This window comes from Echinops telfairi, unplaced genomic scaffold (genome assembly GCF_000313985.2).
Source record: "Echinops telfairi isolate 266 unplaced genomic scaffold, ASM31398v2 ScPeMD7_655;HRSCAF=1070, whole genome shotgun sequence".
NCBI lineage: Eukaryota > Metazoa > Chordata > Mammalia > Afrosoricida > Tenrecidae > Echinops > Echinops telfairi.
The window spans coordinates 4,342,396-4,354,955 of record NW_022104553.1 but is presented as its reverse complement, the minus strand read 5'-3'; the positions used below and the strand labels follow the sequence as shown (position 1 = coordinate 4,354,955).

Below are 12,560 nucleotides of genomic sequence, written 5' to 3'. Positions count from 1 at the left end.
GTACTTATACTTTGTTACAATGCAGAGTCAATTGATTATGACAAGTTTTATGGGACAGTACGGGATCTTTTTGGTCCAGAAGTGAAGAGTCAAGATGTGAAATGTTTTTACCGAAAACTCTGCAATAACCCGGATGCATCTATAGACTGGTGTGAGGTTAGTAATTTTTTCCATTTATAGTATTATTTTTATTCAGAATAAATAACTAAATGGAAGTGTTACTCTCACAGAGACTAAAGCTACAATGGGTCTGTGGCTTATATGAATGTCCTTAAGGTATGTCCACTAATCACATTGAATAAAAGTATAAAATAGGTTTCACTATATTATTAATGAGTAATTCAAACACTTTTAGAACAATTGTAGAACTAACTATGCCATTAACAACAATTAAAATTTATGTGACCTGAATTATAATCCCAATAAAATATTTCTTTTTAATTGTGTCACCATCTACAAATTTTCAGGCTATACAAATTCTTAATATGAAGATGAAGAAGCTACTCATGACTATCTTGTATATTTCCTGAATTGTTTGCTGATCAGCACAATATTGGTTCCTTCTGTAGCATTCTAGTGCTCTTGGAAAAACACACATGCTTGATCAATTATGTGACTTATGAGTTATAGAAAAGTAAAGAAGAATGCCTCTGATTCTTGCTTAAACTTGCAGAACACAGTACTTCATAGTTTTTGTTTCATTGTTCATTAACCAGGTTATTTCTAATCTAAAAAGATTTTATGTGATTTGTAAATTTAAAAATTATACACATGAGTAACTAAGTTTATTTAAAACTGTCTAAATCACTTTAAAATTAAGACATAGAGTCAACAAAGCAGTAGGCAATTAAAAACGAAACCAAAAACAAAACCCCAGTAGGTAATTATTTACAGAATTTAATTATCAATAGTCAGTAGTTATATACTATCTTTCATTGGTATATATATATATATATATAGAGAGAGAGAGAGAGAGAATTTTTAATCAAAGCCATAAGAAAAATGCATCTTTTTTGATACATATAGGCTCATTTTAAATATGACCATGTTTTAGGCATAAGAACCCTTGGATAAATTATGGTGTAATAACATTAGAAACTTACAAAAGGTAGTCAAGTTGCCACCACTCAGAAATTTTGAGGGGAGGGGAGGTATAAATACAAAATTGTCTACTAACTGTAAGGTAGTGGAGAGGCGCCAGAAACCAAATCAGTTGAAGTAGAACAAACAGGCTTTATTAAGGAGTAAAAAACCAGCCTAGGCGAAGTCCCACAGTCCACAGTGTCTGGGCTGTGGGAGTCGCATTGCAGGCTACAGGGCTGCTGCTTATATGGACAGGTATGTCCGGGTTCCTGGAATGTAAGGTGTCTTCCTGGTTCCGGGTGTATTTGTGCCGGGTGCAGAGTGGTGGGCAAGAACAAAGCGGGCACTGAGCCGAACGGGCCATGCCGGGTGCAGAGCGGCGGATCGAGAACAAAGCAGGCCATTAGCCAGTTCTGGTCAGCTCCGCAGGTGTGTGTGGGAGATTCAAGGCCACTTGCTGCTAGTTGTTTCAGCCAGCTCTGGTCAGCTCCACATGGGTGGGGGAGACTCAAGGTCACTTGCTGCTAGAAGCCAGCCTGGTATTGATCCGGCCATACATTAACCTTGAAACCAAACCAAACCAAACTCACTGCCTTGGAGTCTCTGCCAACTATGTCAGCTTCCAAGACTGTAATTGTTTATGCAAGTAGAACACATTATTCCTGTGTGTTTGGGATTGAACTGTGTCCTCCCAAAATATGTGTTATAAATCCTACCCACTATACCTTCAGTATCTAACTCAATGTAAAGAAAACCCAAATCCTGACAACTGAACCAGTAGGTAATATCATGGTTAATGGCAAAAAGATTGAAGCTGCCAAGGATTTTGTCTTGCTTAAATCAACAATCAATGCTCATGGAAGCAGCACTCAAGAGATCAAATGAAACATTGCATTAGGTAAATCTGTTGCACAAGACCTCTTTAAAGTACTGCAAAACATGGCTGCTACTTTGAGAACTAAGGTGTGCCCAAACCACGCCATGGTATTTGCAATCATATGCATGTGAAAGATGGACACTGTAAAAGGAAAACTGAAGATATATTTGAATCCTGATGCTGACAAAAAACTATAGACTGCCAAAAGAACAAATGAATATGTCTTGGAAGAAGTACAACCTGAATGCTTCTGAATAGGCTCAAATATAAGAACAATTGTAAGGCTGACCTAGGACCAAGCAGTGATTCCCTTTGTTGTTCATTGGGTTGCTGTGAGTTGCAACTGATTCAACAACACCTAGCAACAACATACCTATAGTTAGAAGCCTTGATGGAGGAGTGGTTACATATTTGGCTGCCAGCCATATGGTCAGCAGTTTAAAACCACCAGCCACTCCTTGGAAGAAAGTTGAGGCTTTTTACTTCAGTGAAGAGTTGTTACTGTTGATGTTAGGGGTTATTGAGTTGGTGCCAACCCGTTGCAACCCTTTGCAACATAGAGTGAAACACTGCACCATCCTTCACCATCCTCTCAGCTTTTTATGCCAGGGCCCATTGATGCAGCTACTGTGTCAATCCATTTTGTTGAGGACCTTCCTCTTTTCTGCTGTCCTTCTACTTTACCAAACATGATGCCCTTCTCCAGGGACTGGTCTCTCCTGACAATATGTCCAAAGTATGTAAGAAGACATCTTGCCATACTTCTTCCAATACAGATCGCTTTTTTCCTTTTAGCAGTCCATCATACTTTCAATATTCTTATCCAGCACCACAATTCAGATGCATAGATTCTTCTTTGGGCTTCCTTATTCAATGTTCAACTTTCACAGGCATATGAGACAATGGAGAATGCCATGACTTGAGTCGGGCACACCTTACTCCTCAAAGTAACATCCTGCTTTTCAATACTCTAAAGAGGTCTTATGCAGCACATTTACCTAATGCAATGTGTCTCTTGATCTCTTGAGTGCTGCTTCCAGAAGCATTGGTTGTGGATGCAAGCAAGACAAAATCCTTGATAGCTTCAACCTTTTCTCCATTTACCATGATCTTACCTATTGGTGCAGTTGTGGGGATTTGGGTCTTCTTTACATTGAGTTGTAATCCATACTGAAGGCTGCAATCCTTGACTTTCATTAGCAAGTGCTTCAATTCCTCCTCACTTTCAGGGGTATACTGTCAGAATTCTGCAGCGACCATTCTGCCCTGTCCAATAAGTTTGTTATGAATGAGAATCAACTGGAGAGCAACTATCAATAGTAATTCCATTTGAGGATGGGTACTCTTTGTTATGTTAATGAAGTGCTGTTAGTGTAGGGAGTGTTTTAAATAAATCATCGGTTCCTATTTTGAGACTAAAATAACACTGAACTAAACAAAGGTAAAATTTCATAGAACTATACATTTTAGAGCCCAATCTTTGGAAAAAATATATTATATATATATAAAATAAGATTTCGACAATTTGAATCAGCAGTGTAGAATTTAGCCTAGAAAACTAAATATGGATGGTTCAATATTAGAAATGCCAGTATTTTACTAATATGTTAGGGAAAACAAATCATATGGTAATATTAATCAAAGGTTATCAAACTAAGGCCCATGGTTTAAACCTATTTGCATCAGTCAGATTTATTGTAACAGTGCAATATTTATTTGTTTACATATTGTCTCTGTCTGCTTCTTCACTATAATGGCAGATTGGTACTCAGAACAGAGAAAAAGTAAAAGTTTGATGACTGCTGATCAAAATAAAATTAAATAAACTGAAATAAGATCAAATAGACCTTAATATTAATTTCTTTTTTTTAAAATAAATCTTTTTATTGGGGGGTCTTACATCTTTTATCACAAGCCATACATTCATCCAGTGTGTCAAGCACACTTGCACATATGCTGCCATCCTCATTTTCAAAGCATTCTGTTTCCACTTGAGCCCCTGATATCAGCTCCCCATTTCTTCTCCCTCCCTCTCCCGCTCACCCTCCCTCATGAACCCTTGATAAATGTTAGATTATGATTTCCATCTCTTACATCACTCTCCATCACCCCTCACCCACTTTTCTATTATTCGTCCCCCTGGGAGGGAGTTCTAGATTGATCCTCTACAGATGGGGATTGGGTCTCCACTCCATGCACCCCACCCACATCCCATTCACCTTGGGTATGGTTTTGGATGCTGATACCTGATCCCATCGACACGTCATGATCACACAGGCTGGTGTGCTTCTTCTATGTGGGCTTTGTTGATTCTGAGCTACATGGCTGCTTGTTTATCTTTTTTTTAATATTAATTTCTAATTAAGAAATAGATGAAAAAACTGATGTAACAGAAAACTCTCTTCATTCCATAAAAGGGACTTCATCAGTCTGAATCCTTTGAGTGGATTCAGACTCATAAGTACCCTAGAAGACAGTAAAACTGCCCTCTCAGGCTTCGAAGGCTGTAATCTTTCTGGAAGCAGACTGGTGCATCTCCCTCACGCAGAGCAGCTGGTGGATTCTAAGCATCCACTTTTTGGTGAATAGCCAAGCACTGAACCAACCAAACAAACAAGGGGGGAGAGGGAAAGATTCTATTCACAAATGCAACAAATAGCAAAATTCATATTGGGATAAATCAGTTGCGTGTATAAGACAATAAAACTTTACTAAAGGAGAAATTGCATGATATGTGGATTGTATGTCAATAAAACTGTTTTTAAAGAGACTGTATACTAGAAATAACTTAGCCTCGATTTGTAAAGATCTCAGTTCTTTACTAAATTAAACTTCCATATTTAAGGAAATTCCATATTTAGTGGGATTCCAACAAGACAAGGTTTTGTGAAATAATGAGATGACTGAAAAATCCTTTTAAAAAAGTAACATTAGCCATCAAAACATATTTAGAACTATATATTCAGCTCCCTGTGTGGTTCTGCATTCATTGATTCAACCATCCCAGATAAATATTATTTTTAAAGAGCAAAAGAGCAATTATGTAGTTAAAGCCATTTATCAAAAGCTAAGAGAGAGTATAAAGTGTTGTTTATAATAACATTCTACTTTTACTAAATATTATATGTAATCTACGGTGGTTTAAAGATTTTAGAAGGATGTACTGTGGATTGTATGCAAATTATATACTCTTTTCCTTAAGTGAAATGAACATTCACAGATTTTGTTATCTACAGGGTACTGGAACCAGCACACCTGTTGATATCAAAGAGTAATGGTACCAACTTTTAAATGTACAACTGTTACTGTAATAAATAAACATATTAATGATACAATACATTTCAGAATAAAAATATGTATACTGTATGTATGAACTCAATATATACAAATAGTGACTAGACTCAATAAACCTCACTGGATCAAAAGGTTAAGAATTTTTAAAATACAAAGCAAACAAAAAAGGGGCGGACTCCCAAAACACTAAAAAGACCTAGTTCTGAAGAACACATTAAAGCAAAAATATAAGCAAGATAGAAAAGGTGGTTCTCTTCTTTAAGTAGGAGCCAAACTAATCAATTATGCAAATAATTGTTTCTGGAGGCTGTTCATGATCTCTAGAAATGGATGGAGTCTCTTTAAGAAAATAGTTTAAACAACTTGTTAAAATTTCCCATCTTATTTCTGTAACAATTGATATCTGGCTGTCTTTTTTTAATAATAAATAAAAACTTTCCCTATAATGTCTGATAAATGTCCAGGTTCCTTGTCAATAATGTGTTGTTCCAAATGACTGTTTAGGGCCATCTAGCCCACGTGGAAGAAGCACACCAGCCTGTGTGATCACGAAGGGTCAAGGGGACCAGGTATCAAGCACCAAAGGGGGGGGGAATCATATCATCGTGAATGAGGGGAGTGCGCGATGGGGATCCAATGCCCATCTGTAGACAACTGGACATCCCTTGCAGAGGGGTAGTGAGGAGATGAGTCACTCAGGGTACAGTGTAGCATTGATGAAAATCACAATTTTCCTCTAGTTCGTAAATGCTTCCTCCCTCTCACTATCATGATACCAATTCTGCCTTACAAACCTGGTTAGACCAGAGGATGCACAGTGGTGCAGATAGGAACTGGAAAAACAGGGAATCCAGGAAAGATGACCCCCTCGGGACCAGCTCCGCAGGTGTGTGTGTGAGATTCTAGGCCACTTGCTGCTAGTTGTTTCAGCTAGCTCTGGTCAGCTCCACATGGGTGGGGGAGACTCAAGGTCACTTGTTGCTAGAAGCCAGCCTGGTATTGATCCGGCCATACAGAATCCACTTCACCCAGTGGGGTTTCCACATTGGATCTCACTGACACAGCCTCTGGAACATGCTGTGTACCTTGAAGATCCAGGATTCAATGCCCCATGGTGTTCCATGGCACCTGGCCTGGGTCCCTAGCATGCCCCTATAAGGCTGGGTCAATGCAGCCCATTCAGGGCATGCCACCACAACTCCTAGCGACCCTGAAAGCATTTTCAGTCATTCTTCCCCCTGACTGAAGTTCGGTCCTCCTGCTTTTCCTACGAACGGCAATGCATGTGTGTTACCCCAGACATGTTTGCCCCCTTGCCCCTCTCCTGACTTGTTTGTCCCATCAGTATCTTTCATCTCTCTGATAGGGCTGTCTACCTGTCTGGGGGACCTGATCATAGCTTTTCATGGCAGCCACTCAGTAGACAAGATCCCCTTCCCCAACCTTGATCATTTCTCACAAACTTCTTGTGAGTACTATGAAAGACCTGGATATGCACAGATAAATATGAAGATTTTATTGTGGAACACATTTCTAAACCATGTTCATTTTGACAAGAAACAAAAGTAAAAGTCTTATTTTCATTTATATATATATATCAAAAAGCATGGCACACAAACTGTAAAAATGTATAAGCTAGGAGAAGAAAGTGAAAGGGGGTTACTGTGTTAGGGACCTAGAGCGATTTCCCTTTCAATGGAAGGAGAGCAAACACAAGGCTGCTATAACAAAGAGGCTTTATTATACTAGCTTAAGCCAGGGCTCTAGTCCTCAGGTGCTTAACTACGCACACCTCTTGGGCTAGAGCATTGAACAAAGGAAATTCCAAAGTATTTATTTACAAGGTATATGTAACAGGGCGGTCCCAGCTCCCCTCTCCCGTCAATCCACTGATTGGCTCATTTGAGGTAGATTGGCAGTCTGGTCCTTTGTGTAGTCCCTGAGCTGGCCATGTTGTCCTCCCCTCGGTGGTTGGGCCCGTCGTGCTGCTCCCGGGTTGGCTAGCCGCAGTCTCCGGGTATGTCCTACTTTGCACTGCTAGGAAATATGAAACCAAGGCCTGCCCGAGATCGCGGAGCCAGTCACAGAGGCAATCTGGCTTTACAACTGGAATACAAATTACCCTAAGGTTCATGAACCAAAGAGAATCAATGTTGGTTACTATTACCAGGATTCAGGTTCTTGTCTTACCAAGAGAAGGATTTACTTGTAGAAAATACAGAGCATGCAAGATAATGTTATTTAGAGCCCCCTAGGAGGTAGAAAACTTTACTGGCTCACATGGCCAGCCTTATTTCTCTCCTGGTATGCATACCAAGTGTTTTAAAGGATATCTGAGCATACCTGAGATTCTCTGGAATTTCCATCTAGGTATCAAGGGGTTCTGGGAAATCCCAAGATATTGTCCTGGACCCCATACATGCTCTGTCCAAATCTCCACCTTAGATCTCTTGCCCTGTCTCATCGCCTCACCCTCACCGTCCCTTAGAGATTTCATACATATAAAATATTATGGGGTCAAGGGCACAGGTCTCTTCTGTAGCTGCTTCCTGCCTATGGGGCACAGAATGCCATCACCCTGCCCGTATCAGTAGAAATCTTTCCTATCTACTCTACATGCTCTTTCAGGTGGAGATGTTTAACTTGAGGCTGTAAGCCATTTGCCAGAGGCACAAACTATTCATAGTCTGCTGCCTCGATTTCCTCAGGATAGACTGGGCCTGTTGTTTCATAAAATTCCACTAACAGTCACACCAAAGGTTGTCCTAGGGGGAATTCTCAGCCATGAGCTAAAGAACAAAGGAGTGAGGAATACATTGACACTCCATCATGGTATGTTTCCAAGAACAGTACAGGACTAACTGCACATATTACTCTGCAATATCACTCTATTACTCTCAGTGATTCTTAATGTCAATTTTACTGTACTAACAGGAAGGCATTGGTTGGTCTAAAAGGCTGAAATGAAAAGACAAAGAAATAAAACTCTTATATTCCCCCTACATGTTCTAGGTCTGAGGACACTTTTAGGCCACACTTCCTAATTGTTTTGTGTCTGGGTTTGTGTACACGTATCTCTCTCTCTTTGTAAGCAGACTGTTTCTCACTACTTTTTACAAGATTTGTCCTGACCACCTGTGCAGTTAGAAATATGTAGAGTAAGGAAGATGGGTTTGGGACTGATTCAAGGCATAGTAAGGAGATAAGGCTCTGTATGTGGGCTGTCACTTTCTGCAGAACAAATGCCTTCTGGTTCTGGGCACGTATGCATTTCCTCCTCTTGATTAAAGGTTGAAGGTAGCATACTGACAATTAACCTTGGCTTTAGCTGGGCTTAAGATGACAGCCATAGCAGGCTCTTTAAACTTGGTGCTGGTTTTCCACAGGGTACCATCTCACCTTTCTAGGAGACTTGGTGGATCAGAGCCTTGGTCCAAGCCATTCTTTTTCTTTTTCTACTACATCTGAGGCAGCAGTGCAAGATACTACTATGGAATGCAGTTTAAAATCATTATGATCCCTTGTAAAGCTGACCTATCTCATGTGCCTTTTCCTGATGGTAGTCACTCAAGTAAATGTGGTGTCTGTAGGGGTGCTGTAGAAAGCCCTGGTGACAGAGTGGTCATGTGTTGGGCTGCTAACTGCAAGGTCAGCAGTTTAAAACCACCAGCTACTCCTTGGGAAGAAGAAGGGGCTTTCTACTTCCTTAAAGAGTTGGACTTGCAGAAGCTCACCGGGCAGTTCTGCCTCTTCCTATCAGGTTGCTATGAGTCAACATCCCCTTGAGGGCAGTGAGTTTACTTTAGTTTTATTTGGTGAAGGGCTGCTATAGCATTTAGCTATGGGGCTCATTGTCTAATCCTGAGTAGGTTTTGCGCTACCAATCCTGTATGATTTATCTATGTGTTCCAAGAAGTGTTGACTACTACTACACATTCTCTACAATACTGGCCTAGTCAAAATTAGAACCCAAAGCTGCTGTTGTTCCGGAACATTTTGGCCCAAGAGTTTAAGTATCACTTCTGTGCTCCCACCCCTCAGTACCTTGTCTGATATTTGTTTCAATTTAATCATAACTAACTAGGAATTAAAGTTCCCAGAAATTACCAACCCATCCTGAGTACTGGACAAAGAGGTTTCCTTCTTACTCTTGTTTTACAACACATGATGTTGAAGTTTTAACTAGCTTGCCATCACTTTCTTGGTCAAATCCACCTAATTCTTCAGGATAGACTTAGTACTTTGCTACGAAACACCTATTTTCCTTGAAAGTGAATTGAGGGAAATGGTTTTAGTTACTGGGTGTCACATAAGTAATCATAGCTAGTGAGATAAAACCAGGGTTAGAACTTGGTACTGGAGATAGCACGGTTATTAAAGAGGAATTCATACTGTAACCTTAATTGTATGAGTAAAAGTTAGAAGTGGGGGCAGAATTAAATGATAGTCTGCAATGGCGGTTCTTGTGACAAATTCAACACTGCCTTAGATTATCAGCACTTGCTAAAGATTCTGACAGAATCATTCTTTTTTTATTATTTATCTTTTTATTGGGGCTCATACAATTCATCACAATCCATACATACATCAATTGTGTAAAGCACACTTATACATTTGTTACCCTCATCATTCTCAAAATGCGCTTTCCGCTTGGGTTCCTGGAATTAGCTCCTTATTTTCCTTTTTCCCGTCCCCCTCGCTCCCTGCTCCCCCCTCCCTCGTGGATCCCTAATAATTTATAAATTATTATTATATCTTATCTTACACTGCCCTGCAGACAGAATCATTCTTAATCCAAGTCTCTATTCCCCTAAAAGACAAAGGGTAACTAGACAGGAAATTAATATAATTTCAGATGAAAAGATACAACAAGTAGCACATGCAGGGATAATCAAATTTCAGAGTCCCCCATCAAAAGGAAGGCTGATCAGTAGTTGATTCAGAAGGGCACCTGAATTCCAAGTTCAATGCCCTAGCCAGTCTGGCCACCCAGTCAGAAACTTGGCCTTCTTTAGCTGAGAAAGCTGCACCTAGGATTTTATGCACAATCACTTCGCAGCATTTTATACTTTTTGCACCTATTCACTAAGGCAAACATAAACCAACAGGACTAGGGAGGAAAATGACAATTGGTGCTTTCCTGGATAACCCCCAACTCATCCACCTCTGGTGAAGCTTAACTGTTCCTACTTTCAGCAAACTCCTCTAATATGCCCCTCCCACTGGGTGGCTTCTTCTACCTTTCTCACAGAAGCTAACAGCTGTCTGCTTCACTGTTAAATTCTCTGAAGGCAAGGGACCCAGGGAAGGGAGATGGCAGAGCCAAAAGATTCTGTGTGCCTCTTGCATGGTTTATGGGCTTTATAAACCATGCCAATCAGTAAAGATGATCAGTTGAGAGTTAGAAGATTCTCATAAGCCCACAAAGTAAAACTACACCTGGGCTCCATCTGTCCTAAAGCTAATGGGGATATAATCCCATATATTTTTTGACAGTAACTCTGGCTACTTGTCACCAAGTCAAATTCTACTCAATGGCAACAATAGAGCAAGGCAGACCTGCAAGTCCTCATGGGGACAGAAGGCCTCGTTTTCCTTCCATAGTTGCTGGTGCTTCCTAATTTCTGGTATCATGGTTATCAGCCCAATGTGTAACGCACTAAACCACCATGGCTCATTGTCTATGTTTAAAGCGACAGGCATCCTAATTTATAGGATGTGTTTTGTTTTGTTTTAGTATTGGGGGGATAATAACTTTGTATCAGATGTGAACATAGATAAAATTATAACAAACCCTTTTAAAGTCTTATTTATATAAAGAGTTAGATAGATAGATACATACATATATACATACATACATACATACAGATATACACACACATTTATAGAAAATGCCCACCATATTCTGATGGGCTCCAAGTTAAGGATATCATCCTTTTTATAAGTCCAATATTAGTGCATTTCTGTAGAAATGTTTTGGTTTAATGTCTTCTTAGCGGGTCCACAAAATAAAAGCTAATCTGTAGATGACAATATTTGGTATGGCCATGGTTACATCATAGTAAAATATATACATATATTTTTTGAATGATTTAAGTGTGAAGTTCAAAAACCTAGCAAAACCAAAGGCACCCAAAGTCAGAAGTGTTAGACGAATGAAGAGATTTTAAAACACAATGTTGAAAATTTTTAGCTCACTGATGTTTCTGTAGAAAATATCAAAATGTCGCATATTGTGGTGAAAAATTTGAAGATCTAAAACTATAAATCACAAACCACATAATATATATAGGCTCTAGTCTTCAATCAACAGGACTTCCAAACTTTGGGCAAAGGCAAAAATGAGCAGATTCAGATTCTAAGAAGTCTTGATATGGTAACTAATCTCTGCCCCTCTGATTCTCTTCAGGTACAAATGGTAGGTGATAACACTTGATCATTGGTAAAACCCCAAATCAAAAACACTGTGATTTGGTGATGAAACCACCAGTTCTCCTCGAGAGAAAGAAGAGAGACCCATAAAAAGTTAAAGTCTAGACTACCCACAAAGGCAGTTCCATTCTTTCCTATAGGCCTTCTTTGAATTATCATGGGCTAAATCAATGACACTATAAACAGAAGGACAGAAGCTCCAGGGGGCTGATTGACAAAATCCTCTACCATGAAATGACAATGATGTCGTTTAGACAGATGATAGAAAATATAGATTTAGGAATGGATTTGGGGGGCACACAATCCTATTTGAATAATTTGAATAAATCCTATAAGAATAATTAGTTCTTATGACATGGCTTTGCTGGATGCTCATTCTCATGAAGGAAACACGGACGATATGGGTGCTATAGGAAAGTATGATGAAAAGCTAGATGATGCCTGGCTACCAGAAAGAATAGCATCAGGGTTCTTAAAGGCAAGTTTTCAAATAAGCAGCCATCTAAGTTAGACATCAAATAAACGCACATGAAAGAAGCACACCAACATCTGTAATCCAAGCATCATAAATTATATAACCCAAATTTGAAGGAGGGAATGGTATCATACCTTAAATTGCGAGATTCTCATTTGCAAAACAGTATGTATGACAGTGGAAGCTAAGGTAGTTAGTTTATTGTGCCAACCTGGCCGATAAACACATGTGGGGTTAATTGAAAGGCGGAGGGATAAATGGGTGGTGAGCCTTGCCTTTCTAGTTCTCAGGTCTCTTGCTTTGTGATGGTCTAAGCAGGGTGCAGCTGCCTTAGAGTTCCCTGCTTCAGCTTGTACAGCTGACTTCCTGCAAGACATCCACAAGGAGAAGCCACATGGA

General features: G+C 39.6%; 1 protein-coding gene across 1 annotated transcript in view; it reads left to right on the top strand.

The window, feature by feature from the left end:
* Positions 1 to 12,560, top strand: part of WDR64 (WD repeat domain 64) — a 253,246-nt gene that overhangs the window by 28,959 nt on the left and 211,727 nt on the right. Inside the window, exon 2 of the mRNA XM_030886170.1 lies at positions 26 to 156. Within this exon, the coding sequence (XP_030742030.1) occupies positions 26 to 156 (131 nt within the window). The remainder of the gene's footprint in view (positions 1 to 25; positions 157 to 12,560) is intronic.